The sequence below is a fragment of the Lingula anatina genome, chromosome 10 (genome assembly GCF_051362555.1).
Source record: "Lingula anatina isolate TDL-2025a chromosome 10, LinAna3.0, whole genome shotgun sequence".
NCBI lineage: Eukaryota > Metazoa > Brachiopoda > Lingulata > Lingulida > Lingulidae > Lingula > Lingula anatina.
The window spans coordinates 5,715,584-5,743,065 of record NC_141776.1 but is presented as its reverse complement, the minus strand read 5'-3'; the positions used below and the strand labels follow the sequence as shown (position 1 = coordinate 5,743,065).

At 34.8% G+C, this 27,482-nt stretch overlaps 3 protein-coding genes across 7 annotated transcripts in view; 1 reads left to right on the top strand and 2 right to left on the bottom strand.

Moving 5' to 3' along the window:
- LOC106170228 (unconventional myosin-XVI) overlaps positions 1–27,482 on the top strand; it is a 101,080-nt gene that overhangs the window by 39,742 nt on the left and 33,856 nt on the right. For all 5 annotated transcript variants that reach the window (XM_086997961.1, XM_086997960.1, XM_086997959.1 and 2 more), the window contains exons 22-32: positions 16,414–16,507; positions 17,336–17,488; positions 17,820–17,977; positions 18,439–18,522; positions 18,963–19,168; positions 19,641–19,746; positions 20,032–20,128; positions 20,455–20,668; positions 21,067–21,371; positions 21,671–21,771; positions 23,936–24,046. In XM_086997961.1, coding sequence (XP_086854087.1) covers positions 16,414–16,507; positions 17,336–17,488; positions 17,820–17,977; positions 18,439–18,522; positions 18,963–19,168; positions 19,641–19,746; positions 20,032–20,128; positions 20,455–20,668; positions 21,067–21,371; positions 21,671–21,771; positions 23,936–24,046 — 1,629 coding nt within the window. The remainder of the gene's footprint in view (positions 1–16,413; positions 16,508–17,335; positions 17,489–17,819; positions 17,978–18,438; positions 18,523–18,962; positions 19,169–19,640; positions 19,747–20,031; positions 20,129–20,454; positions 20,669–21,066; positions 21,372–21,670; positions 21,772–23,935; positions 24,047–27,482) is intronic.
- On the bottom strand, positions 115–6,281 carry LOC147759443 (uncharacterized). Its single transcript, XM_086997964.1, has 7 exons — positions 6,186–6,281; positions 3,708–5,995; positions 1,619–2,891; positions 1,279–1,336; positions 896–943; positions 514–561; positions 115–183 (listed from the first exon to the last, which is right to left on the bottom strand). The coding sequence occupies exons 3-7, from the start codon at positions 2,676–2,678 to the stop codon at positions 132–134; spliced, it is 1,266 nt and encodes a 421-aa protein (XP_086854090.1). The 5' UTR covers positions 2,679–2,891; positions 3,708–5,995; positions 6,186–6,281; the 3' UTR covers positions 115–131.
- On the bottom strand, positions 7,314–12,259 carry LOC147759442 (uncharacterized). The gene is made up of 3 exons (XM_086997963.1): positions 12,183–12,259; positions 7,756–9,756; positions 7,314–7,473 (listed from the first exon to the last, which is right to left on the bottom strand). The coding sequence occupies exons 2-3, from the start codon at positions 9,512–9,514 to the stop codon at positions 7,412–7,414; spliced, it is 1,821 nt and encodes a 606-aa protein (XP_086854089.1). The 5' UTR covers positions 9,515–9,756; positions 12,183–12,259; the 3' UTR covers positions 7,314–7,411.

The window sequence follows — 27,482 nt, the reverse complement described above, 5'->3', positions numbered from 1 at the left end:
ATTCAGTTACCATTGAGGTTCTACTGGAGGTTGTAGATGTACTATAACATGTCAAATCTTTAAAATTAAACAACTCATTAAACATTTTTGCAGCATCAATCTTAATATTTTGTATATTACATAAAAATTAGTTACCGTTGAGGCAACCCCTCCCATTCCTGGGGTGGTTCCATAAATTTTGGTCTGAAAAAAATAAGGAATGAACCCTCATCCAATTACACTTTGCAACAGCATCAACTTTAACATTTTGTGTATGATATGCAGATCAGTTACCCTGAAGTTGAAAACTCCTGTTCCCATGGTGGTTCCTTACACATTGGTCTGAGAATTAGCATCATCTTTAGCATTTTGTTTATTAAATATAAATCAGTTACCATTGAGGTTCTACTGGAGGCTCTAATGTTCTACAACATGTCAAATATTTAAAATTAAACAATTGATTAATTTTTTTTGTAGTGTCAACCTTAACATTTTGTATATTACATATAAATTGATAAATATAAAATAAATTACCGTTGAGTCAACCCCTCCATTTCCTGGGATGGTTCCATAAATTTTGGTCTGAAAAAAAAAAAGGAATGAACCCTCATCCAATTACACTTTGCATCAGCATCAACTTTAACATTTTGTGTATTATATGCAGATCAGTTACCCTAAAGTTGAAAACTACTGTTCCCATAGTGCTTCCTTAAATATTGGTCTGAGAATTAGCATCAACTTAAGCATTTTGTATATTAAAGATCAGTTATTGTTGAGGTTCTACTGGAGGCTCTAATGTTCTACAACATATCAAAACTTAAATATTAAATAATTCACATTTAAATTAAATTTAAATTAATTAAAACTCTTGCAGTATCTGCCATAACACTTTGTACATTACATATAAATTAGTTACCTTTGAGGCAACCCCTCCCATTGCCTGGATGGTTCCATAAATTTTGAACTGAAAAAGAAATGAACCCTAATCCATTTAAGAAGCAAAAATTTTTGTCAAGAACACAGTGTTAAAAATTATGTTAAAATTATCCACTAGTTTGAGTTTTCCTGTGTGAGTATTTAAACAACCATGTCATGGTCTTGAAGCTTTAGTTGATGATGGATATAGTTACATTGTTACTTGCAAATAATTTACTATGGGCAGCCAAAAGGGCAAAAATCCAAGACGTCGATTCAGTCATGTTTCATTGATTCACTGCCTTTTCCGTCATTTCAGTTTCAAAAGCATGATTGACTGAATCAATGTCATGGATTTTTGCCCTTCGGCTGCCCATAATTTACCTTCTGTCCAATGAACTTGCCAATTTCGATCCTCCCCTTCTGCTGCTGCTGCTTCCATCTATAAAAATAATAGAAGCTATCATGCCCAGGAAAATTTATATGATGTCTATTTCTGGGCTTATGAAATAAGATTTTGCATCCTCTTCATGAGGATTTCTGCTGGTTACGGCTTGATCAGATGAGTGATGAACTGGTTAGAAAAGGCAGCTGTTAGTTTAAATTATCTACACAATACCAAGTAATAGCAATGATATTCTAGATATAATAGAGGACCATTACAGTTTGAAAACTATGATCTGTTTAAAGCGTAGTAGATAAAAAAGAAATATGTGTCATTTACCATCTATTCGTTTGTATTGTTTTCCCTCCTCCAGTTCCTTCAAGGTTTCAAAGTAGTGGTCTATGGCTTCTTTCCCTCTCAGATCCTTCATTGGTGATGGCACAAGAGGATTACCTTGCACTCTGAGATGTTCTAAATGTTTACAATCCAAAAGCTGATGAGGAAGATGAGTGATCTTGTTATATGAAATGTCCAGGAACCATAGTGATTGAATTTTGTATACTTCAGCTGGGATCTCTTTGAAGTGGTTTTCACTAAGGTCCAGATATGTGAGTTTGGTCATTTTCATGACATCAGGATGAACACTGGAGATTTTGTTTTTATTCATTTCTAGTGTCTCAAGCTTTGGAATGTGGCATACTTCAACTGGGATTTCTGTGAAGTGGTTTTCACTAAGGTCCAGATATGTGAGTTTGGTCATTTTCATGACATTAGGATGAACACTGGAGATTTTGTTTTTATTCATTTCTAGTATCTCAAGCTCTGGAATGTTGCATACTTCAACTGGGATTTCTGTGAAGTGGTTTTCACTAAGGTTCAGATTTGTAAGTTTGGTCATTTTCTTGACATCAGGGTGAACACGGGAGATTTTGTTTTTATTCATTTTCAGTGTCTCAAGCTCAGGAATGCGGCATACTTCAGCTGGAAAATCTTTGAACTGGTTTGAACTGAGGTACAAGGACTTAAGATTTGTCAACTTGATGACATCTGGGTGAAGAATAGCAAGTTTATTGTAGCTCATATCCAGTGATTCTAATTCTCTCAAAGAACAAATTTGAGCTGGAAATACTGTGAAGTTGTTTTGCCAAAGGTAAAGCTTCCTCGAATGTTTTAGCTGTGAGATGGAGTCAGGGAGATGTGTAAGGCAATTCTGTGATAAATATAAAAGCTGTAAATTACCGAAGCTACTAATGCTTGATGGTAGACTGGTCATCTGTCTCGATTGCAGCCACAGTTTTGTCAATTTGCCCATTTTCCATGATGGATCAATTTTTTCACCTTTTTCCAATTTTTGAAAAATAAGAAGTTCAAGATTTCTTTCCTTTTCTTTATAAGCCATTGTTCCAGTTTTCTATATCTTCATGAAGTTATGGTTCTTTATCATATATTTTCACAAATTTGAATTATGAAGGCATTGTTCCAGTGACTTCACTGAAGGCATCTTCTCTGTGTTGAGTCTTGTTCCACCATTTTATTTTCTTAGCTCTCTTGTATAAAAACTATTGATGTAGTTTTTAGGGGGGCAGAGCATAGGCTCCTGGGAAAGTCTGGTCTGTAATTAATTGTAAGAAGAAGATTACTATAGTACTAAAGATATTGTAATTACTGCGTCAGCAACATTCATAAAGATAATATGATTATGTACATGTATAACATAGTTGATTGTTACCCTCTACCAGGGCGACATCGATTTTCCACAGCCATTTTGGCCTGATATCAGACCAAAATGACTGTCTATTTATCTAGAGACATATCTATGAATATCTGTGGAAAATTGATGTCGCCCTGGTAGAGGTTAGTTGATTGTTTTGTTTAGGTAAATGCCATGTGTAGTTAAAGTTTTATATACAAGTTCTAAATCTCTAAGATTGCATGGAAATTGAGAGGGATCCATACGATCACTTTTCAATTGACAAACCACTTTTCTCTTAACCTAACTTCAAGGTCAAATGAGAGAAGTGACATACACATGCAAAACATGGTGAATTTATACTGTAACAGTTGTAGATAAGACTGTAATTCTACTAAATATATCCATGGATAAATTATGTCTGCATTTATTCATTGCAGCTGTTATGAAGAATGACCATTTCTTTCGTGTGTAAATGTTGAATAATAAAATTGTGAGTGTTTTGAAAAAAAAAAAAATTTATTCAAAATACTGTTTACAGGAGCGATCCAGAGATATTTTCTGAGAGTCTTCCAAATTATCATTGTTGATCCATCCTCCATAATTGACCACCTTCCGACAGAAAAAATTAGATACCCGTCGATATGAACTTGAAAATCTGACCATTTTCTGGAAGACCCTGGTTTAAGAGCTATAGAATATAGAGTCTGACTAGTTATAAAATTGAAAGTTTCCTACCTGTCTTTGGTTTTCTGAAATGATTCAGCAGCAAAATCAGTGTTACAATATTACGTGATCATATTTTATGCAGCACACTTCACGAGAATATTGTAAAAATAAAGATTGCGCAATTGGTATCACATTGGACTTTGGTATTACCAGTACCTCGTGATGCATGTTGGGGCTATTGATTGTTAAACAGAGAGGTCGCTTAATCTCGATCCAGACTTAAGGGTGGTTCTTCTTTTTCAGTGAATGGGTCATAAATGGTAACAAAAATAACATTAATAATAACAAAGCCCAGGTTCCTTATTTTAAACAATTAAAAAGCTTGAAAATGGTTTATTTCACTTTTTGATTTGATTACATTGGACAAGATGGAGAGTAGGTAACAATTTTGATGTCATAATTTAAGGACACCTGATAAGATATCTTGACACTCGGTATTTGCTGAATCATGATTGAAGTGCATGCATTGGGCTTACATTGTTGACGTAACCAGTGAAATCTATCTTTCTTGTTACAAAATACAGCCATGCATATTTTAAAAGAGTTTATGACTTCATACTACTATATGTGAAAAGCTACAAAATTTCTTGTCATTTCTATATTACATTAAAAGTGTTAACTGTGGGATTATTCTGCCAAGTGAAGTTCTATGCTATTTCCAATTAATGGCTATCATTAAGTACACAGGTTGCCCATTACTAAAAAAAAGATAAAAATAATAATGAAAAACAAAAAAAAATTATTTACACTATACTATGCAAAAGAAAATTTATCTATACCTATACAATATTTAGAAAGCATTGAGATAAAATAAGCTTACCCAAAAGACAGGCAGGCATATCAGTATTTGAATAAACGATTGTATATGATACTACAATGCCTGTGTGGATGCCTGAAAATATCAATATTATATATGTATTCTGAATAATATTTTATTTCAGATCCATAGAAATTTAAATCAAATTAATATTCACGACATCCAGACATGTTGCTTTCATTATTCATGATCTACATCATATTTACAAGTCATCTGCAAGTCTTATTAGGGCTAGCAGAATACAGTGTCAGTATCCAAGTCTTCTACTCTCCCCAATATCTGATCATAAAAGTCAGTAGAGGCGGATGGACACAATGAACATCATTTGTATTCTCAGCTTTGTTTTAGCTGATTTTAGTTCATCATGTAGATTAGCCAGTTTCCATTTCTTCTTCTTTTTCCTTCTGCGGCGCTTCTTCCATCTGCATTGCTTCTTCCATCCGCGGTGGCTTGTAAATGCAAGCATTTATTTTTTGTAGTGAAGGATGGATTCTGGAAACAGTGCTGCACTGCACTGTATCTGATGGCGCATCGAGTGCACCAACTAATATTCCAATTATATGTATTTTTCCATTTTCTAATGCAAACACAGCAGACCCAGAGTCCCCTGGTCGACAAAATGCCTTATCGTTTGCAATAGGATTGCTTAAAACAGATATCATATTTTGAAATGTCTTGTCTTTGATTTTTGAGTCCTTACCAAAATCAACCCATGAAACGGCACACCCCTTTGTCAACCCAGTGGTTTGCCCATATTTGTACACATAGACAGGGTCAGGTAGATCACATATATCTTTAGTACCCAAGTCACTGAATTGTGTTTCCTGTGATTGTATTGGAAACAGGTTGCCTTGAGCATTTTTATGCAGCTGAACTAGTGCAATATCTACACCACATGGAATCACCTCACCATCTCCACTGGCATAATCAAAATTACCAGTGTAACTTTTACTAACAACCCCACATTTTTTCAAATTTTGGTTGTTTTCAACAAAGACAGGGGTGCCAATTGCTGCTTCAGAATTTTCATTACCAGGACATACTACATGGGAACATGTAACAAATGCCTGTGGCTTGGTTGGTGCATGATCACTTTGCTGATTAGCAAATACCCCAAGGCTACCCTTGCAACTAGTTGAACTTACAGAGCATCCAATATATAACTGACTATGATCATTATCTCTGTTTCCTTTATTGTCAGCAAGAAGAGAAAATGTCCCTTCCCTGACTTCAACTGGATACCCCTCAAGTTCTTTTGGAATTTGTGATGTATTTTTCATGTCGCTGCAGTATATTGCAATACAGGGTTTTTTCTCTACACTTTTTTCTCTTGAAATAGATATATATGAAATGTTGGGGAAATTCTTTTGTAATTCATCAAAATTTCTTTGGATGATAGCTCCCATTTTCTTCCTTTCATCACGGGGAACAAGCTCTTTTGTAATCATATCTAAAAATTCATTCTCTGTGATGTCTTCAGCTATGAAAAATGAATCATAAATAAAATAGATGTAAATAGTTTGTTTAAATGACCTCAGACCAATATTGTAATATAATGTATTTTTCTATAGTGTTTTGCATAAAAATGTGATCAAAATTGTAAACAAATTTGTTTCATTGAGTTAACATATTCTGTGAAATATTTAGAAGACACTGAAGACCACATGTACCTTTGGGCATTAGCAGCTCTTCCCTTTGTTGTATTGTTGTAGATGAAGCACTTGCAAGTGGTGTATGTGGCTTGCTGGGCCCTGCAGGTCTAAAAATGAGAATGCTGTTTCTTTTAAATAAATACTCAGAAGCAATTTTGATGCGTATATACTAATTTATTAAGAGAGTGACGTTAGAAAATATCTGTAAGTTTGAGCCATCAATGTTATGGTCTTTTACATATTTAAACTTGGCACGTTTAGGATATTCCTGTAATTTTTTTACCTTACATGTAAATTATTTACCGTTCAGATGTCATGTCTAGTTTCAGTCCAGATAATCTGAAAACAGGAATGAAATTTATTTCAAATAGTTGTATGAGAAAAAATATTTACGTACTAAGCAAGTTATTGACACTTGATGCACGAGCCTTACTCTTTAGATTTTGTATATTGCCTACAAATGATTTTATCAATTTTGAACTGAAAACTAACTGTTAGTAATGACATTTTATTTGAATAAGGCCTTAACTTGGCAGTTGTGATATATATATATATATATATATATATATATATATATATATATATATATATATATATATATATATCATACAGTTTGTATATTATATGCAGATCAGTTACCCTGAAGTTGAAAACTCCTGTTCCCATGGTGGTTCCTTGAATATTGGTCTGAGAATTAGCATCAACCTTAGCATTTTGTATGTTAAAGATAAATCAGTTATCGTTGAGGTTCTACTGGAGGCTCTAATGTTCTACAACATGACAGAACTTAAATATTAAATAATTCACCTTAAATTTTTGCAGTATCTGCCTTAACACTTTGAACATTACATATAAATTAGTTACCTTTGAGGCAACCCCTCCCATTGCCTGGATGGTTCCATAAATTTTGAACTGAAAAAGAAATGAACCCTAATCCATTTAAGAAGCAAAAATTTTTGTCAAGAACACAGTGTTAAAAATTATGTTAAAATTATCCACTAGTTTGAGTTTTCCTGTGTGAGTATTTAAACAACCATATCATGGTCTTGAAGCTTTAGTTGATGATGGATATAGTTACATTGTTACTTGCAAATAATTTACTATGGGCAGCCAAAAGGGCAAAAATCCAAGACGTCGATTCAGTCATGTTTCATTGATTCACTGCCTTTTCCGTCATTTCAGTTTCAAAAGCATGATTGACTGAATCCATGTCATGGATTTTTGCCCTTTTGGCCGCCCATAATTTACCTTCTGTCCAATGAACTTGCCAATTTCGATCCTCCCCTTCTGCTGCTGCTGCTTCCATCTATAAAAATAATAGAAGCTATCATGCCCAGGAAAATTTATATGATGTCTATTTCTGGGCTTATGAAATAAGATTTTGCATCCTCTTCATGAGGATTTCTGCTGGTTACGGCTTGATCAGATGAGTGATGAACTGGTTAGAAAAGTCAGCTGTTAGTTTAAATTATCTACACAATACCATGTAATAGCAGTGATATTCTGGATATAATAGAGGACCGTTACAATTTGAAAACTATGATCTGTTTAAAGCATAGTAGATGAAAAAGAAGTATGTGTCATTTACCATCTATTCGTTTGTATTCTTTTCCCTCCTCTAATTCCTTGAACCTCTTCAAGATTTCAAGGTAAAAGTGTATGGCTTCTTTCCCTCTCATTCCTTTCATTGGTTGTGGCACAACGGGATTACCTTTCATTATGAGATGTTCTAAATGTTTACGATCCAAAAACTGATGAGGAAGATGAGTGATCTTGTTATATGACATGTCCAGGTACAGTAGTGATTGAATTTTGCATACTTCAGCTGGGATCTCTTTAAACTGGTTTTCACTAAGGTACAGTTTTGTGAGTTTGGTCATTTTCATGACATCAGGATGAACACTGGAGATGTTGTTCCTATTCATTTTCAGAGTCTTAAGCTCTGGAATGTGGCATACTTCAACTGGGATCTCTTTGAACTGGTTTTCACTAAGGTACAGTTTTGTGAGTTTGGTCATTTTCATGACATCAGGATGAACACTGGAGATATTGTTCATATTCATGTTCAGTGTCTCAAGCTCTGGAATGTGGCATACTTCAACTGGGATCTCTGTGAAGTGGTTTTCACTAAAGTCCAGATATGTGAGTTTGGTCATTTTCATGACATCAGGATGAACACTTGAGATATTGTTCATATTCATGTTCAGTGTCTCAAGCTCTGGAATTTGGCATACTTCAACTGGGATCTCTGTGAAGTGGTTTTCACTAAGGTCCAGATATGTGAGTTTGGTCATTTTCATGACATCAGGATGAACACTGCAGATGTTGTTCCTATTCATTTTCAGTGTCTTAAGCTCTGGAATGTGGCATACTTCAACTGGGATCTCTGTGAAGTGGTTTTCACTAAGGTCCAGATTTGTAAGTTTGGTCATTTTCATGACATCAAGATGAACACTGGAGATGTTGTTCCTATTCATTTTCAGTGTCTTAAGCTCTGGAATGTGGCATACTTCAACTGGGATCTCTGTGAAATGGTTTTCACTTAGGTCCAGATTTGTGAGTTTGGTCATTTTCATGACATCAGGATGAATACTTGAGATGTTGTTCCTACTCATTGGCAGAGTCTTAAGCTCTGGAATGTGGCATACTTCAACTGGGATCTCTGTGAACTGGTTTTCACTAAGGTCCAGATATGTGAGTTTGGTCATTTTCATGACATCAGGATGAACACTGGAAATTTTGTTATCATCCATTTGCAGTGTCTCAAGCTCTGGAATGTGGCTTACTTCAGCTTGGATCTCTTTGAACTGGTTTAGACTAAGGTACAGATTTCTGAGTTTGGTCATTTTCATGACATCAGGATGAACACTGGAGATTTTGTTCCTATCCATTTTCAGTGTCTCAAGCTCAGGAATGTGGCATACTTCAGCTGGAAAAGCTGTGAACTGGTTTGAACTGAGATTGAAGGACTTAAGATTTGCCAACTTGTTGACATCTGGGTGAAGAATAGCAAGTTTATTGTAGCTCATATCCAGTGTTTCTAATTCTCTCAAAGAACAAATTTGAGCTGGAAATACTGTGAAGTTGTTTTGCCAAAGGTGAAGCTTCCTCAAATGTTTTAGCTGTGAGATGGAGTCAGGGAGATATGTTAGGTAATTGTATGATAAATCTAAGTGTTGTAGATTACTACACCTGCTAATGCTTGATGATAGACTGGTTATGTGTCTGAAATACAGACCCAGTTCTGTCAATTGGCTTATTTTCCATGATGGATCAATTTCTTCACCATTTTCCAATTTTTGAAGAAGAAAACGTATATCTTTTCTTTTCCTTTCTTTATAAGACATTGTTCCAGTTTTCCTTATCTTCTTGAAGTCACTTTATCAAATATCTTCACAATTTTGAATAATAAAGGCCCTTATTTAGTCACCACACTTGTGTTGTTTGTGGTCTCAGTATGAGGGTTCACTTGTATTTTCTCTGTGTCAATTAAGTCTTGTTTTCTTCAATATATTTTCTTAGCTCTCTGGTATTAAAACTGTGTTGGAGTTTTCAGTGGGCAGAGCGTAGGTTCTTGGGAAAGTCTGGTCTGAAATTGATAAGTAGTAAAAGATTAACTTAATACTGGACATATTCTAACCACTGCATCAGCAACACAATGAAGAAATTATGAGTTTGCATATGGACATTATAATAGATGACATTGCATAATTCCTGTATGTGTATTGTCTGGTGAACTTGTGATTTTGCATCAAGGCAGGATTATGTACTTTATCTTGAAACACAGAGTTGTAAAATTGTTGTGGGAATTGTTGTAGGAAGCATAATAATAGTAAAGATGTTGAACAATCACTGTAATTTAGTTGTATGAATTTGAAGTAACAAATATCTTTATCTTGACCACATAAGAGCTAAAAAATGTGCAAGAGCTGTACTCCAATATGTCTACCATCAGTGTTGAAGGTGTACTACAATTAAACACAGATTGATTGGGATCTGTATGATGGTTTTTCAACTGACAAACCCACTTTTTTCATGGCAACCTGACTTCAAGGTCATGTAAGAGAAATGACTTGCCATTCATAATGTAAACATACACAGCTGACTTAGGGCTTCATTTGAGACTGTGACGATATGTGACTAATTATCCAACACACCTTACAATTATTTAGCACCAACAAAATGATACATAGCACTAACATTCATCTGCTTTGGTAGTGCTGGTTAATTTATGGGTTATGTGGTTAATATGGATGTTAGTGCTAAAAGATCTGTGAGTAGTGTTAGTAAACCCATTTATAAAGTCTAATATTGCTACATCCTGTGTACATACAATTAAAAAAAATTGTCAAATAATAGATGGTATTATGGCCATGAATCCATAGGACTTCATATGTCAAACAACCACCATGAGCCTACATACAAAAAGGGAATTTTGGACAGTATATGTGCAACGTATGGTCATCACATATAGCAAAATAATGTAATCCAGAGTCATTTACTCTTAATTACAACCAATGCACTTTCAATATGCCACTGTTATTTATCTGTGATTGAAATACACATGCAACCATTTGTAATGAGAACCTTTTATATACTTAGGTAGTTATAACTTTTATAAAGCTCAAAATGCAATCCGCAATTCCATGGTTCATGTCAGCTGAAGTCGCTGAAAGATCCCAGGACACATAAAGACCAGTTTAATGGTTTATTTGTTGATGCTCTCCAACTACATCATCTACGCGAGGTCTCCAACTTCTAAAACATCTCCCATGGCTCGCTTCCATTTTCCTAGTGTAATAGGGTACATGTATTTCATGTATTCACGGGTATAAATATATATATATATATATATGTAATAGTATATTGTAGCGTACATTGATATAAGTGTCTTATTATAAATAGCTCTTGTATATAAATATATGATATGAATATGCATAGTGGTGTTAGCGCCCTTTTTATGTCACGTGGGTCATGTGACCCTGGACTATAAAAGCGGTTGGCGCGTAATTCAAAGTGAGATACACCAGTGATCGGCTGTGTAGATAGTACGAATAAAGATTTTTCTAAAAGGACAATACATTTGTTGTCATGCCACGGTTACACTAGCTCTCCTGATTGGTCTCCCCAAAGTTTCCCTTAATCAGAACCCCCAGGTATTAATTCTGAATGTCTGAAATACATATTTTTTATCCGTGTTTCACTATTTGGTGGTACATACTAATTTTAATTATTAAAATTGCACACGTCCACTTACGTTATATAATTACAGGTAAAGCCATGAAACAAGTTGAGTGCACAAGCAAACGACTTCAATAAAATTGATTAACAAGTCTGGGGATTATATTTGTGAACTTAACACATTGTGCAGCAAATATTATAATCTTGACATTTTTCTGTAATTTTAAAAACTGAATCCATACAATATACAATACCTATCTTAATTTATTAATCTAGTCATGGTGTCTGCTCCTATCAAGGTGGATTATAAACTGAATCTTACTAAATTTAATGAAAAATGTCAAATTTTCTAAAAGCAGTTCCTGTCGACTCAAGGGGTCGGTTGAGGTTATTATGTATTGCATTGTTCATGACTCAGAACAGCTGAGGTATCGATTGTAGCATTAATAATTTAGCAAATTGATACAATGTTTTTTGCACCTTACAGTTGTAAGGGCTGTTACTCTGCTCTTTCCCTCCTCCCACTGAAGATTTTTGAAAAAAATATAATTGCTCTTTATAAAGTATATAAGCTTTTTCTATTCTCCTAGTCTATTATAAGTCTCTTTCTTTTCCTTCAGTCAGTATCTAGATATTTAGTACCACATTATGTACAAATAACTAGGTTGCATGTATGGAATATATGGGACTTCAACAGCTGCCCCACCCAAGTTTTTTTCAGCCTATGGCGATTATTACATTTGTTCTGTCATTGTGAAATGTACCTTTTCTTCTTTCATCAGTGAATTTGCTTCTTACAAATATGTTATAATAAGGTGACCAATTGTATCATACCTTTGTTCAGAAGGTTGCGAAGAACGTCAATTTTTCTAGGTGCAATTCCTGTTGACTCTAGGTGTCAGCTGAGGATGTGACGCATTAGGTTGTTCATGACCCTGCTGATTGTTTATACTTCTTTTCTGCTCTTTTGTTAAAAAATCTATAGCATGTCTGGGGTTTCCATTATTAAGGCCACTAGTAGTAAAACGACCAAAGGCATAGAAACAATGCCTTGGGCTTATAAGTATTTATAAAAAATTAAAACATACTTCCCAAAAGGCCAATTAAAGACAGAGATTAAGTGCAGTGTCCAAAGGATGACACTATAGCGCCAATTTGGGGGGAAAAATGCCATTTTCGGATTGGGATTTTTTCTATAATCAAGACAGCTATTCAAGTGATTCAAACGACCTCATAAAACTGGTTGAAAGCACTTCAATCTGGTACCAGGGAATTGTCGTAAAGGGATAATAACTCTTCGTATGAGATCTATATTTCACAATAAAATCATTGTGAATAACTCATAGAAATATAATATATTCTGTTTTACCACAAAAACGGCAGTTATAGCTATTATTCTGATATCTGAACTTGTCTTAAGACCACGTGACCTCCATTGATGGCTATACTCTGTTAAAATCTCTTAAGAGTTTTTAACAAATACCAAACTTTTTAGGAAAAAACCAGGGACTAACTTTGAATGTAAAAATGGATTCATTAACCATTGGTAAGTATGGAAAATTGTTGTTTACTCCAGGAAAATTCATTTTTTGGCCAAAACTAAGAGTTATTATCCCTTTAAACGATTTACTTTTGATTTTATCATCTTTTACATTAAATTACCCCATATTTCAATGGGTTATACACTTCAAAAGACGATAACTTTCAAACAATTTCCACCAACACCCTTGGCATCAGACAGTAGTCCACATTTTCAACAACAATTAGTGCAATTTTCATAACGATCAGTTGCTTAGATAGGGAGATATACCTGAAACCGATTCACTTATCTCGTCAATCTGGAAAGCTGTTAAAACCGCCAAAAACATTCACAGGGAACGATCACTTGGAACTATTGCTCATTAATTGTCATCTAAAAATATTTTTTTGGGTTCTTTGAAATGCCAGAAAATCGTGCTTTTAATACATTTTCTGATCACATGTTAGACTTGTAAGCGTGCTGCCATTTTGATTAACAGCTCTGGAGAGGGCCCTAGCCTAGTGATGTCAAGTAGGGTGTCAAGGATATGTTGAAGGAAGTGCTAACAAAGGCAATTATGTGTAACCGCAATTAAGAGGTGTGAAGTTGTATTTGAACGTTTCAATGGGTCTTCCTCGGCAATTGAATAATTTTACCTGGGAGATTCCTTCTCTGCAAAGTGATCAGATGAAAGTGTCTGTTGAGAGCAAATGGCCATCGCTTGTGTAAATATGAGTTTTTGACAGGTAACGCCACAGGATTATTTTCATGGCACTTGGTAATTGTCAGGTCAACGGAAAAATCCAGTGATTACTTCAGAGCGGTATCTCTCGAAATGCCAGCTAAGATAAAGGGGAGACGCTCAGCTGCACAAGAATCAGCAGTAAAAGTGGCTGAGAGGCTTTTGAATAAAATGACAGAGTGTGGGTGAATTTTGAAACCACGAGCGTGTTGATTGTAAAAATGTATCTATTCCTATCTTTTGAAGCATGTAAAAGTTGCGTCGGCATTTTACTGTGGATTGCGTCTAATACCAGATCATTCACCGTACTTAAGGCCAACATGAAGTTATTAATTATTTTATAAATAGGTCTGATTTTCTTTCTTTCCTCTGGAAATGCATTTTTTTAAAAATTGTGTTAAAACACAAACTTTTCTCTTCCCCATAGCGTACTTGACTTCTTCAGTGCTTAGCTGATGTAAGACTTATGACCTATTACTGCACACGTAATCGACCAATAACTCAGTAACTATGCTCCGCCCCCTCATGGCAATGGCCCTTAGCAACAGAGGCATGGCTTAGTCGTCAAAAGACACATTTTGTGATGCAAATTCAAAAAAAATTATTACATCCAACGTAAGATACTTTTTTGATTAACATAAACACAAAAAACTTTAAAAACATGGTTTTCAGTGTAGTTTACCCTACTACTGGCCTTAAAGCCTTTGCTTACTGTATTGAGAAAAATGTTTTTCTGCACCTTATGGTTGTCAATTAAGGCTGTATTCACACCCCCTAACCCTAAGATTTTTGAAAATGTTACTTGTTTGTTCTGAAACAAAGTTCACAGATATGTGTTAAGCATCAATTTCTGCCATAGAAAGCACCTGTTAATCAAAATGTTTGATTTTCACCCAATCCTATTCAATACAGGTTTATTCACAGGTTTTATTTGCATTCCAAAAATGTTGAATTCATTGACCTTAATAATACTCATAGCTGAAATTTACACCAGAAATGGACTTTTTGACCCATTTTGCCTATAAAAATACCTGCCTGTAAAGTTTTCAAAAAAGTTCTTATTCACCCTACCCTGCTATTGTAGTTAATGCTTGCAATGCGGTGATCCACCCAAGCATTTTTCTTAGCCTATGGCTGTGATTGCCATTTGATCTGTCATTGTAAAGTGTTCTTTTTCTTCTTACATGAATGAATTAGCTTCTTAGACCCCATTTCCAGAGATTAGATCGATCTACTTTAGATCAACCTAACTCCATGGGGGTTCAAGCTAAATAGCTGTCAGCCAATCGGACACGAAAGTTAATTACCCCCTTACAGCTTGTAGTAGGCGGGACGGACATTTAAGCCGGATTATCTGACAGTAAGGCCACACTTTTTTATTTTTATGGATGACATCCTCTGGGGACCCCGAAATCGGTGCGAGAGGGCGAAAAAAAAAAAAAAAAACAGTCCAAAAAATGCGGCTAAAGGAATGGTGTCAGTACATAGCTGGAAACACAAATTTACCACAGAAACACGTATCATACTAACAATATGTCTTTATCCATGCTCTCAAAATATTAAAGCATTGTGAATACTTCGTAGAAAGATAAAAAAATGTCATGAATAGACGGGCCCATAGCCAGGGGGTTAGAAAGAACCACCCCTTTTGCTGGGAAAAGGTCCACTCTGGGTAAAATTTGATCTAGATACATTAAGTTTTTATGGAAAATGGTCCACTTTTTCAAAAAATGAACCCCCCCCCCCCCTTTTGAAATTGCTGGCTACGGGCCTGATAGACATGCTGCATATTACCCAATTTATTTAAGGTTATTTCATGCATTTTGTTGGTATAACAATCAATAAAACAAATATCAAACAAACAGCATGTCTTTATTTGTACTCTCAGAATATTAAAGCATTATGAACACTACACAGAAATATTAAAAAATGATGCAAAGATATGCTTAATACTACCAATTCTATAAAAGGTCATTTCGGTCGATGCCATTTGGTCAACTTCGACTCACATGAAGCAGCCAAACTGTCGGGTGGCCTGACCGACCTACAGCCCACCAAATACCTTGACGCACTGTCGACCCTTTTTTTTCGCTACAAAAAAACCTGGTATGTGTTGCTTTGGACAGAATATCACTGACATTTTCCGGGCGATAATTGCTGGCCGCCGCCAGCCTTTCGCATAATTGTAAAAAAAGTGGATATCTCCATGCCCAATATCAATGGCATAACAATCCAAAACGACGGCCCCGTTCTCTTTATGACTTTATATAATTAATTGTCCTGTAATTTGAAAGTAATCCTAGAGATGAATTTGATGGCAAAGCGGCCATATTTCCACGTGGTAGTAATACGCATGCGCAGAAAGCACATTTTCCGGCAAATTCAATAACGACGTTTGCGACAACCGACTTCGATGGGGGGGGGTGATTTTTTTTTTTTTTTTTTGGAGAACGGACGAAAATCGGTGCGCGCGCAGGATGTCATCCATAAAAATAAAAAAGTGTGGCCTAATCTAGTGAGACTCCCCGCAGGATAGATCAATCTAAAAGCTCTGGGAATACAGCCTTACACATGCTTGTTATAATATGATGATCAGTTGCATCATAGTTTTGTTAATGACATCTATCCCAATTGTTAACTACCCTTATTTCAGATCATATTATCTGAATGTTTGTGTCATGCCATATACTGTAGGACACTTTGGGTCTGGTAACAATGAATTTTAATGACCTAACTGCTGTGCACTAACATGTAATAATTTAGCAATGGTCTAATATCTTTCCTTTTATGTTCATCTTACACAGAAACCACAAGGCATCTTCTCAATCTTGGATGAAGAGAGTCACTTCCCCAAGGCGACAGATCTTACTCTGGCCAGGAAGCTACATCAGGGACCAGGTAATAGGAGTCGTGGTTTGCAAAACTTGATAAAAATTCAAAATTGATTTCAAGCATACCGGCATATTTAAGTCAAATATCATAATATGATTGGCAGCAAGATAATTAAATCAGTATTAGAATGGTTTCTTTAGGGGAAAATAAAATAAAACTACTTTCAATTTGAAAATTTTGTCAGTAAATTTTTATGTTTTATGTTAATGTTCAGGAGTAGTCATTGGGAACTATTTTCAAGAGAGGTTAAGATACCCCAGGGACCTGGCTAACCCTGGGGACTGCTGCCTCATCTAGTTGCATTGGCATATTTGAAAAAAATAAATAAATAATTTCAAAGTTTGATAACCTCAACAGTTTTAAAGACAACTGAAATTAAGTATGTTTTTGGGAAACCATTGTTTTACATAAATGCTGAAAATAAATGGCTCAAAGGAAAACCTTTCTTAGATTGGCACTCTGAAAAATTAAAAATCTTAAGTAAAAAATATCATGCTGGTCTGTTTGACTTCTGAGGTGTCAGTGTCTGACAGTTTTGACACCCGTCAGTTTATTTTTGATGTGGTGATAATATTAAGAATGTTTCATTTTAACACTTGAAATTTTCAGGGTTGACCATTAATAATGTTACAGTACTGTGTCATCTATCGGCATCAGATCTGTACGAAATTACAATTTTTAAGGATCGACATAATACACTGCACACTTAAAGGTCAACATTAAACTTGTTGTCCTACTTTGTCAATATATAAGATACTCTTTTTCCTTAAATATAAGGTCTCCCTAGTAGGGATCTACTGTCTTAGTACACAATGGGTACACTGTAACTTTCAGGTAAGACCTCCCCAGGGATCTACCTGCCCCCCAGGGATGGAGGCCCCACCTTTGCTGTGATGCACTATGCAGGCAAAGTTCAGTATGATGTGTGTGGAATACTGGATAAGAACAGGGACTCCCTTCCAACCTCTATACTCTTTACCATGAAAAGTGAGATCATTGTTATAATTATATTTTTTATTGTTCAGTTGTAGTAAATCCAGTATTACAGATGGCATCAAATCTATACACAATCTCCATATTTTTTATGGAAAGATTGAAACATTGTATCTAGAAATACAGGACTGGTATATCTGTCATCTGCATCCGTCTGATCTCTATCCCTTTGGTGTCTACATTATTGCTTTACAGTATTATCAATCACCTCTGATGGGCTTAATATTTGGGAAATGTTTACCGGCAAAGATTTCAGCACTGTTCCTTAAGTTTAATACAACAGAAGGCATCAATCTGTTATTTGGGTATTTTTCATCTCCTCCAGCCAGTGATAGCCTTCAAATCAAGGAAATGTTCCAAGGTAAAGTAACCAGGACCGGCTCCCTGGCTCCCAGCACTAGACAACAGAAATCCAGGAAGATTTCTGGCACCAAGTCGGCCTTTGAATTCTTCCAGAAGAGGAAAAGTAGGAAGGAAAGCAAGGTAGTTGTCAGAGTTTATCACTGTGTATTTGTATGTATGCACATATGCATGTGTGTGCAGGCTTGCATGTGTACTTGTATGTGTGTGGATGTATTTGTGTGTGTGTGTGTGTGTGGAAGTGTTATTTGAGAGTATGTGCATGTGCACTGTGAATTTGGATGAGCTTGCACATGTGTATCACCATGCATTATGATCATAGTAACATTTATGCTCAGCTGAATGTATATGTGTTTGTGGTAAATGTATCAGATATATGTGTGTGTTTATTAATGTACATGTATGTATATGTGTGTTTGTACGTGGATGAGCATGACTGTGTTTTTGCAATGTCTTAATCAAAATCAGATTGGATTGTGTTATGTTGATTAAACCAGGAGGGTGAGAAATCAGTGCATTTGATTGTGTTAAATGATGACAAAAATGAGTTGTGCCTGATTAAGTTTTGTAAATATCAATTCCAGTTTGGTAAGGCCAGGAACAAACGAGAGCGACCTGTCATGGGAACAGAAAGAAAGGGGGCGCTGACGGTGGCATATCATTTTAAGGTATCAGAACTGTGTGCTTATAATGGTAGATATAATGAAGAGATTTGATCAATCATCTTTGCATAACCTGTGTATGAGTCCATAAGTTAAGAATTTTGGAATAACATAATATTCAAAGGTGAAAGGATGCTTAACTGTATTTTTTGTAAGAACAATTTTTTTCATTGTTTTATTATTTTTTCTTAAAATGGTGAGATTATCTATTTCTGGTGTTAATTTGTTGGACATTGAATTTTATGGAAGAGCATTATAATATGAAACAAATTAAAGATATTAGATTTGCCTGAGTGATTTCTTCATAAAAATTCAAAATGGATTTTGAGCATACTGGTATAAAGTCAAAATGTCATAATATGATTGGCAACAAGATAATTAAATCAGTATTAGAATGGATCCTTTCTGGAAAGATGAACTCAAGCCACTTTTATGTTGTGTTACAGAATTCTCTAGCAGATCTGATGGCCAAAATGAACTCGGCCAGCCCTCACTTTATCCGCTGCATCAAGCCCAACATGGATAAGACCGCCCTTGTCTGTGTGCCTGAGTATGTGCTGGCGCAGCTCAGGTATTCTGGTGTCATGGAAACCGTGAAACTAAGACAACGGGGCTATGCCATGAGGATCTCCTGTGAGGATTTCCTTACCAGGTAATTCTAATTTTTTGAAAAATAATAATTATAACATAATAATAATAGATGAAATAAGTGGATAAATAATATTAGAATGAGAAAAGGAAGAAAAATAAAAAAATGATAATTTTTTACTTGTAATATTATTTACTGAAGCATATTTGTACAATGGTAATGATTGTTAAAATTATCATGATAATAATTGTATTGGTTCATACTTTTAATAATAACATGAAGTATGCTTTATAATGTATGAAATCTAATATATCAAATGCATTTGAAAAAAGTCAGACTCTGTAAAATGGAATTGAATAGAACACAATATATTATATTGTATAAAATTAATTATATGTAAAATTAATATAAATTCTAATTTGCAATAATTTTATTTTCTGCAAAGTCATTTAGGCAATATTATATGTTGTTAAACTTGAATGTTCTTTCATCTGAATGTTTTATTTTATACCTGAAATGCTGCATATGTTTTCAGATATGACGTGTTGTCACTCTGCTGTGTTCCCTTGGAAACTGGTCACATGACTCCTCTACAAAAATGCAAGCAGGCCTTGCAGAATGTGAAATTACAAGATTACCAGGTACATGGTATTACAGCTAGTGCACCAAATAAAGACAAAAGAACAATGAACAGAGATACATCAGTTGATATTTACTTAATATTTATTCTTTGGATAAGTACATTGTATTAATGTATTTTCAAAAATTGTTTACAGGGCTTGTTTTTAAGTGCTCTTACTACATAATACACAATAAAACTACCAGAATAACACACCTGCAATGACAGTTTATCTAAATATAATAAGTGACTCAGACTGACTTACTTTCACCCACTTGGTTTGCTATATGTCTTCACTTGATATCAGGTTGGCCACACAAAGCTGTTCTTTCGCTACTGGCACGTGGAACAGCTTGACAAGGTGATAGAAACCCTTCAGAGAAAAGTCCTTCTTGCTCAGAAAGGTGAGATAGGGTTCCCATGAGAATGTTCACATTCAAAATATCTCTAATTTTTTCCATTTTTTTTTTGTTTAGTGGCTTTCATTACTAACATATAAATGAATATTGTAAAGCAATAAGTCAGCAGAACAGGCTCATAATTTTGGGAGGAGGGTTCGGGGGATTAGAAAGAAAAAGTTAGATTTGAATCCAAATTGGATATAAGTCCTGTGCCATGTCTCAACTTGCTACAAAAGATTTGATTTTCAGAAAAAAAGACCCCCACCCCCATTTGAAATTGCTGGCTAAGGGCCTGCACAATTACACTGCCATTCTTCTGATTATTTCAGTTGTGAGAGGATGGATGGAAAGAAGAAAATACTCCAGAAAACTGGCAGTAAAGAGACAGCAGGACTGCTATGTCAGCCAGTTCTTGCAGGGTGTTTATGACACTTGTGTGGCTGTGTTCTCCCAGTTGGACTCTCTTCGAGTACAGGATATACAGAGACAGGAAGAGGAAGTAGAAGCGGAAAACAGGAGGAAGACTCTGGAAGAAATAAAACGGTTTGAGACTTCGATATATACTTTTTTCTCCCAGTAGCATTTGTTTATTTTACTTTTAAAAGTTTGCAGAAAGTCAATTACATGATGGATGCTAATATTACACCAGTTATCAGTTTCTTATTTATAATTTACATCAGATTTTTAACAAATCAGAGACTGAACAAAAGTTGTGAATTTAGATCAAAGTTTTAGAAAAATCTAGTTGCAATAAAGTCTCTCAACACTGGTGTGTTTCCACTAATTGACTATCTTTTACAAGTGCTTATGTACAGATGAGGTGCAATATTCTGTCACACTGATATTATGAGAATTTAAGATTTGCTTTCTCAATTTGTCGAAAGACATTTTGATTGGCATAAACTTAATCCTTTTAACCCCGAACAAACTGCAATTTATAGGAAAGAAGAAAACAGACGTTCAATAGAGGCTCTGGACTCCATTTTGGATCAGTACGATGATGAAAAGACTCCAGACAATGTCTATTATCAACCAATGGATGGTTCATTTGATGTTGCCATGGAAACCAGCACTGAGCAGACACACTACATGCCAATGGCGGGCAGCGATGATGAAGTTTTTGGGAGTGACCATCATGTTTATGGCAACATTAAAAGAGATGGAATCAGTCAGGTGTCAATCAGAGAGAGAGTCCCGCCTCCCAGTTCAGAGGAAGCAGCCTATGCCATCTCCCATCTTTTCCCAGGTAAAACTGTACCGCTGGTCCATTATGGCAATTAAAATTTTCACCATCTGGAATACTATAATTATACATATAAATAACAATCTGTATACTAGATGCATTTTATTTTTTACAAAATTAATATGAAACTTGTGGTACATGTATGTCATAATAATAGTCCTGCATCCATAGTTTGCTTATGGTTTGGCACAACTGTCAGAAGTCTAAAAACCAAATTTTTGATCTGATCATAAGGAAATTAATGCAGATTTATTTATTACCCAGCTGTGGTATTGATGGTCTTTGTATTGTTTAATCAAAAGGAGAAGACAGGAAAATGTCATTCGAGCACCTGCCACCAGCGCCACCTATACCTATTGGCCTGACCAGAGAAGAGTACTTACACTTTGTACAAGAAGCAAAGGTGCTGACCCCCTTCTTTCTCTCTATATATCTCTCTCCCTCTGTCTCTCTCTCTCTCTCTCACACACACACACACACACACACACACACACACACACACACACACACTAGTATTCACACAAATGCTCTCCAGCCTCATTCCCTCTCATTCTCCATACAAACAAGACAACAATAATAAAATAGCAGGCAATCTGTGAGATTATCTACAGTTTAATGTCCTCAATATGATGTGTCACACGTGTTCTGTTTTAGTTGCAATGAGCAGAAGTGTCAAGAACACTGTCATTTGTATATCATAAACATATCATTATCATATAATTATCATGAAAACGTGGTTCTCTGTGCATTTAAAATGAGTATGTCTGAGAAATGTAAATGTGTTAATTGTGTCAATTTAGAAGACCTCGCCCATCATTCTTATTGAGGTCAATTATGAACCATGAACTAGGCAATAGGATTCAAGCATACAGGTAAATAGATCTGAATTTTGAACAGTTTGAATTAATTTGGACAGGAGTCAATGGCCAAGACTGAATGTGTATATTACATGTACAATGGAAGATGAGAGAAATTTGCAAGGCATATACTTTTCATGTGGCCAGATACTATGAGTGTCTTAATTGACTGGGAGCTAAATATTCCAAATAAACCTGTGTTTGATTAGAAATCAAGACAGTTTGCAGTTAGGTTTATCAGTAATTACATTTATAAATGATTTGAATTTCTATGAAATTTCAGAGTGGAAACTTGCCCGATTTTTGCCCATGATTGTAAATAACTGTTAGTGCTAGTTAATATACCTGCATGAATGATTTTAGATTTTATCTTATTGTGGCTGAAGATATCTTTCCGCCAGTTAGGAAATATGGTGCAAATCTGAAAAGAGGGGGTCAGTAAATAGCCCCTTTGTCCATAAAAAGCCTTCGCTGAAACAAAGTTTGATCCAAGTTCTAATTAAGCTATTAAAAAGATTTTTTTCTGAATAAAGGACTCCCATTTAAATTTCTAGCTACAGGCCTGCTGTACATTTTGTTTCCAAATGAACAACTTTGGCTGGCAAAATGTATGCATGCTATGTTTTGATATACGTCTGTAAATACGTAACAGATTTCCTTTTAGAATGTTACATGTTGTTTAAGATATAGTCAGAAGTTTACGTTGAGGATGACCTACATTTACTGAATTGTTTCTAATTATACACATTTGTCTGCACTGGGAGATTTTATTAGCATCAATAATGTGGTGCGTTGAGTAGATTGAGGTAATGTCTCTTTTTCAAATAGCTCCAGTGCCATAATTGCCATACATTTTAAATTGAGTGGAATTGAAATTTAATTTTGAACCTGCTATTAAGAAAAGGTGAGTTGTTAAAGAAGGGAAAAAGTATGTTGGCATGGAAGATATATAAGGGTCATACATGTGTCTGTTTTTATATTCAAATTGTTCATTTATTTTACACCTTGTCAGTGCAAAAAAACTGATATAAATTAATTGATGCTTTGTGTCAGCATTGATTTGAAGTATCAGTTTTGTATAAAAACTAAGTATCATAGAGAATAACATTAAATTATAACATTTCTTACTAAGGGTTAAGAAAGCTAGGACGGGCCACCAGATGTTTGGCTTGACAGGTCTAAATGAAAGGAACCCCTGCTGTAAAATGGATCTATTTAATTATTTAGTACAATGTACTAGTATTTCAGCTATACAAATCTGTTTAGAACAGGTGTTGGAACTTTATACTTGTATGTGATAACACAGTATGTGGCTTTTGTGTGAGAACAGTTATGAAACCAGGCTAGTTAACACTTATGCATGTTTCCAGGAGAGCACTTGTAGAAAAAAATATATATAGTTTGGAATTTCATAGGAGACGGGTATGAATGAATGAATGAATGAATGAATGAATGAATGAACGATGAATGAAAGAATGAATGAACAAATAAATGAATAAATAAATTAATTAAAAAAAGGTATGAATGAACAAACAAACAAGCAAAAAAAAAAATTAATAATAAATAAATAAATAAATAAAAGCAAGAAGGGGTGTGTGGAAGCGTTAGAGTTCTGTGCCCACTCTACCCCTTCAATTTGTCACTTACTAAACTGAAGTATATCAAAACCTAAGCAATAACTAATATGCAATATATCCGAAACTTTTCCAGACTGATCCCCAGGGCACAAAGCAGCCACCCCCTGCAGTCCCTGTGCGTAGCCCTGACACCAGACTGAGCACTGGAAGTATGTCGGAGCCACAGTCCAACACAGACAGAAAGGTATAAATGAGTCTTTTCTCAAGTACATAAAGGTGAAATTGATGTAATTTAATAACACAGCATCCCACCGAAGGGGCCGTAGCAATATTCTGAAGGTTCATTAGTCCAAAGGTTCATTGGTCCGAATGTTCACTATAGAACCCTCAGACCAATGAGCCCTAGATTGAAAAACCATTGAAAATGTTACCATTTTCAGACCAATGAACCTTCGGAGCATCGAGATGCCCCCCACCCCCACCAAACATATTATTTGTAGAACTTAACTACCTTGACATGTAACATGCTGCTTCTAATTTTAAATTGTAACTATTTGATCAAGGCTGCTGCTTTTTATGTACAGACACAGATGTGTCTGTACATATAGCCGTCATCTGCGTCTGTCGTCGCCGTCGCCGTCGCCGTGCACTTTTACCGATAACACGATAAGTGGAAAACTGGTTTTTCTTTTGGCTTGAAACTTACAGAACTAATGAATATTCATAATACGCAGGTCAAGTTCGAAAATCAGCATGATCGGGTCACTTATAGGGAATTTATGCCGTTTTTTCACTTTTTTCAGCATAAATGAAGCACCGATAACACGATAAGTGGAAAACTGTTTTACTTTTTGGCTTGAAACTTACAGAACTGATGAATATTCATAATACGCAGGTCAAGTTCGAAAATCAGCGTGATTGGGTCATTTTTAGTGAATTTAGGCTATTTTTTCTCTTTTTTCAGCATAAATGCAGCACCGATAACATGATAAGTGGAAAACCATTTTACTTTTTGGCTTGAAACTTACAGAACTGATAAATATTCATAATACGCAGGTCAAGTTCGAAAATCGGCATGATTGGGTAATTTTTTAGTGAATTTAGGCTATTTTTTCTCTTTTTTCAGCATATATATACAGCACCGATAACACGATAACTGGAAAACCGTTTTGGCTTTTGGCTTGAAACTTACAGAACTGAAAAATATTTATAATACGCAGGTCAAGTTCGAAAATCAGCATGATCGGGTGACTTGTAGGGAAGTTATGCTGTTTTTTTTTTACTTTTTTCAGCATATATGCAGCACTGATAACACGATAAGTGGAAAACCGCTTTACTTTTTGGCTTCAAACTTACAAAACTGATGAAGATTCATAATCCGCAGATCAAGTTCGAAAATCAGCATGATCAAGCCATTTTTAGGGGAGTTATGCTATTTTTTCACTTTTTTCAACATATATGCAACACTGATAACACTATATAAGAAAAACAGATAGGCCAATTGTCATTATACTTACAGGAGTGGTCAATCTTACTAAAATGCAGGTTGAGTTGGAAAATCAGCATAATCTGGCAATTATTTTAGAAGTTATGCTGTTTTTTCATATTTCCTCAGATTCAATTCTTAAGCATGTTAACAGTCTCATTATTTAACTAATAAGATACGTAAAAGTGTTTGTTTGATATTTCCTGCATCTTTACAACATTGTTAGTTGATTATGTAAAAATGATGGTAAACTTGATATCGTGTATTGTGTAATATAGTGTCAAAAATGGAAATAAACTCATATCATATCATATTGCAGTTTGTTAGATTCAATCATCAACTATGTTCAGAATCTCAGAATGGAGGAAATTGGACATTTAACACTGTTCTATTGATATTTTTCCCATCTCATCAATTTTCTTAGTTGGTCATATAAAAATGGAAGTATACTGTTTATTTTGTTTTGTTTAAAAAGTGTTAAAATGGAAATAAACCCATTTCAGAACAGTGCTGTCTTTTTTACAGTTTGGCATTTTTAAGATGTGACTTTGAAGTTCCATGAGCCTGCAGATCTTTGCTAGTCACATTTTCTGAATATCCATGATACTAATATTTTATGATTAAAAATTGATGGTCATTATGCTGTTAAACATTATGTAATATTGCATCAAGATTAGAAGAAACCCATATTTTGGGCACTGCTCCCATGATGACCATTTAAAGAAAATCATGTCACTTACTGTTATCAAACTTACAGGAAAGAAATGTGGGTCTAAAATACAGCTTCAGTAGGCAATGCAGTCTGTTTGGTAATTTTTTCTGGCAGTTAAACATTTTGTGAAAATTTAATTTTTCACTTATTGGCATTTTCAAGGTGTGACTTTGAAGTTCCATGATTCTGAAGACCTTTGCTTGTCATGTTTTCTGAAAGTCCATGTTACTAATATTCTATTAAATAAAAATTGATGGTCATATATGCTGTTAAGCATTATGTAATGTTGCTTCAAAATAGAAGAAAACAATTTTTGGTGCTGCTGCCATGATGACCATGAAGGGAAAACCGTGTTACTTATGACTGTCAAACCTTAAAAAAAGAAACACTGTACTAAAATGCAGCCTGAGTTGGAAAAGCAGTCTAATTGGCTTCTTTTTCTGGAAGTTATACATTTGAGTGAAATATTCATTAACTTTTTGGCATATTCATTGTAGGACTCGGAGCTCCCATGGACATGAAGCCTAATGGTAATCAAATTTTCTACATGTCCATGCTATTTGTAATCAATAATCAAAAATTGGTGATAATTATTCTATAATTTATTATGCAATGTTACATCAAAATTTACAATAATCTTTTTGCACTGCTACTGCAAACATTATGAAAAGAAAACTGTGTTACTTATTATTATTTTTAACTTATGAGAATGATTTTTAGGATTGGCATGCAGTTAAAATTAGAAAGCTAGGTCAATTGGGTTATCGTTTATTATTGAATTTATGCAATTTTGTGTGAAATTTTCATTTTTTTATTCTGGCACTTTCTAAGTATAAACTTGAACTCTGATGGGCCTGAAGCCTTATGCTTTTACTTTGGTCGGTGTTACCTGCTGTGCATAATTAAAATATGATGTTGACTTTGCAGTTAAACATAATGTATCATTTCATCAGAATTGGTAGTCTCCTATTTTGTGCATTATTGTTTTGTGCTTTTCTTAAGATGTGACTTATGGGCCTGAAGGGTCTTTGAGAGGGTCAGTCTGTAAATTTCCCTTGGGTATCACTTAGCTAAGCTCTGAGTTATAAAGTAATTTGCCTAATTGATTATTAATAGGCCATTAAATGAGATTACATAAAGCACACTTGTTGATATCTCCCTGTAAACTCCCAAAGGTTAAGCTCTCTGCTAGATTAATAATAAGGAAGCAGTGATAATTATGGAGGTAAATTATGCAGGTAATATATATATATATATATATATATATATATATATATATATATATATATATATATATATATATATATATATATATATATATATTATATATATATAATCAACAATTGCTGCCTGGGCAGAGGTCTGCACTCTCGGAGTGCTTTTCTAGTTTTGTTTATTTTCCTTACTAACTTTTTTCTCAAACACTTGCATTTGTGATATTTAACCGCCTGAAGCTCTGCACATTTTCTGTATTTCCACATA

Excerpts from the sequence above, each read along its gene's own strand:
- LOC147759443 (XM_086997964.1), bottom strand. The coding sequence starts at position 2,678 with ATGGCTTATAAAGAAAAGGAAAGAAATCTTGAACTTCTTATTTTTCAA. Across the intron at positions 1,337-1,618 it reads ACAATACAAACGAATAGATG|ATGGAAGCAGCAGCAGCAGA; the intron begins GTAAATGACACA and ends TTATTTTTATAG. Across the intron at positions 562-895 it reads TGGGAGGGGTTGCCTCAAAG|ACCAAAATTTATGGAACCAT; the intron begins GTAACTAATTTA and ends TTTTTTTTTCAG.
- LOC147759442 (XM_086997963.1), bottom strand. The coding sequence starts at position 9,514 with ATGTCTTATAAAGAAAGGAAAAGAAAAGATATACGTTTTCTTCTTCAA. Across the intron at positions 7,474-7,755 it reads AGAATACAAACGAATAGATG|ATGGAAGCAGCAGCAGCAGA; the intron begins GTAAATGACACA and ends TTATTTTTATAG.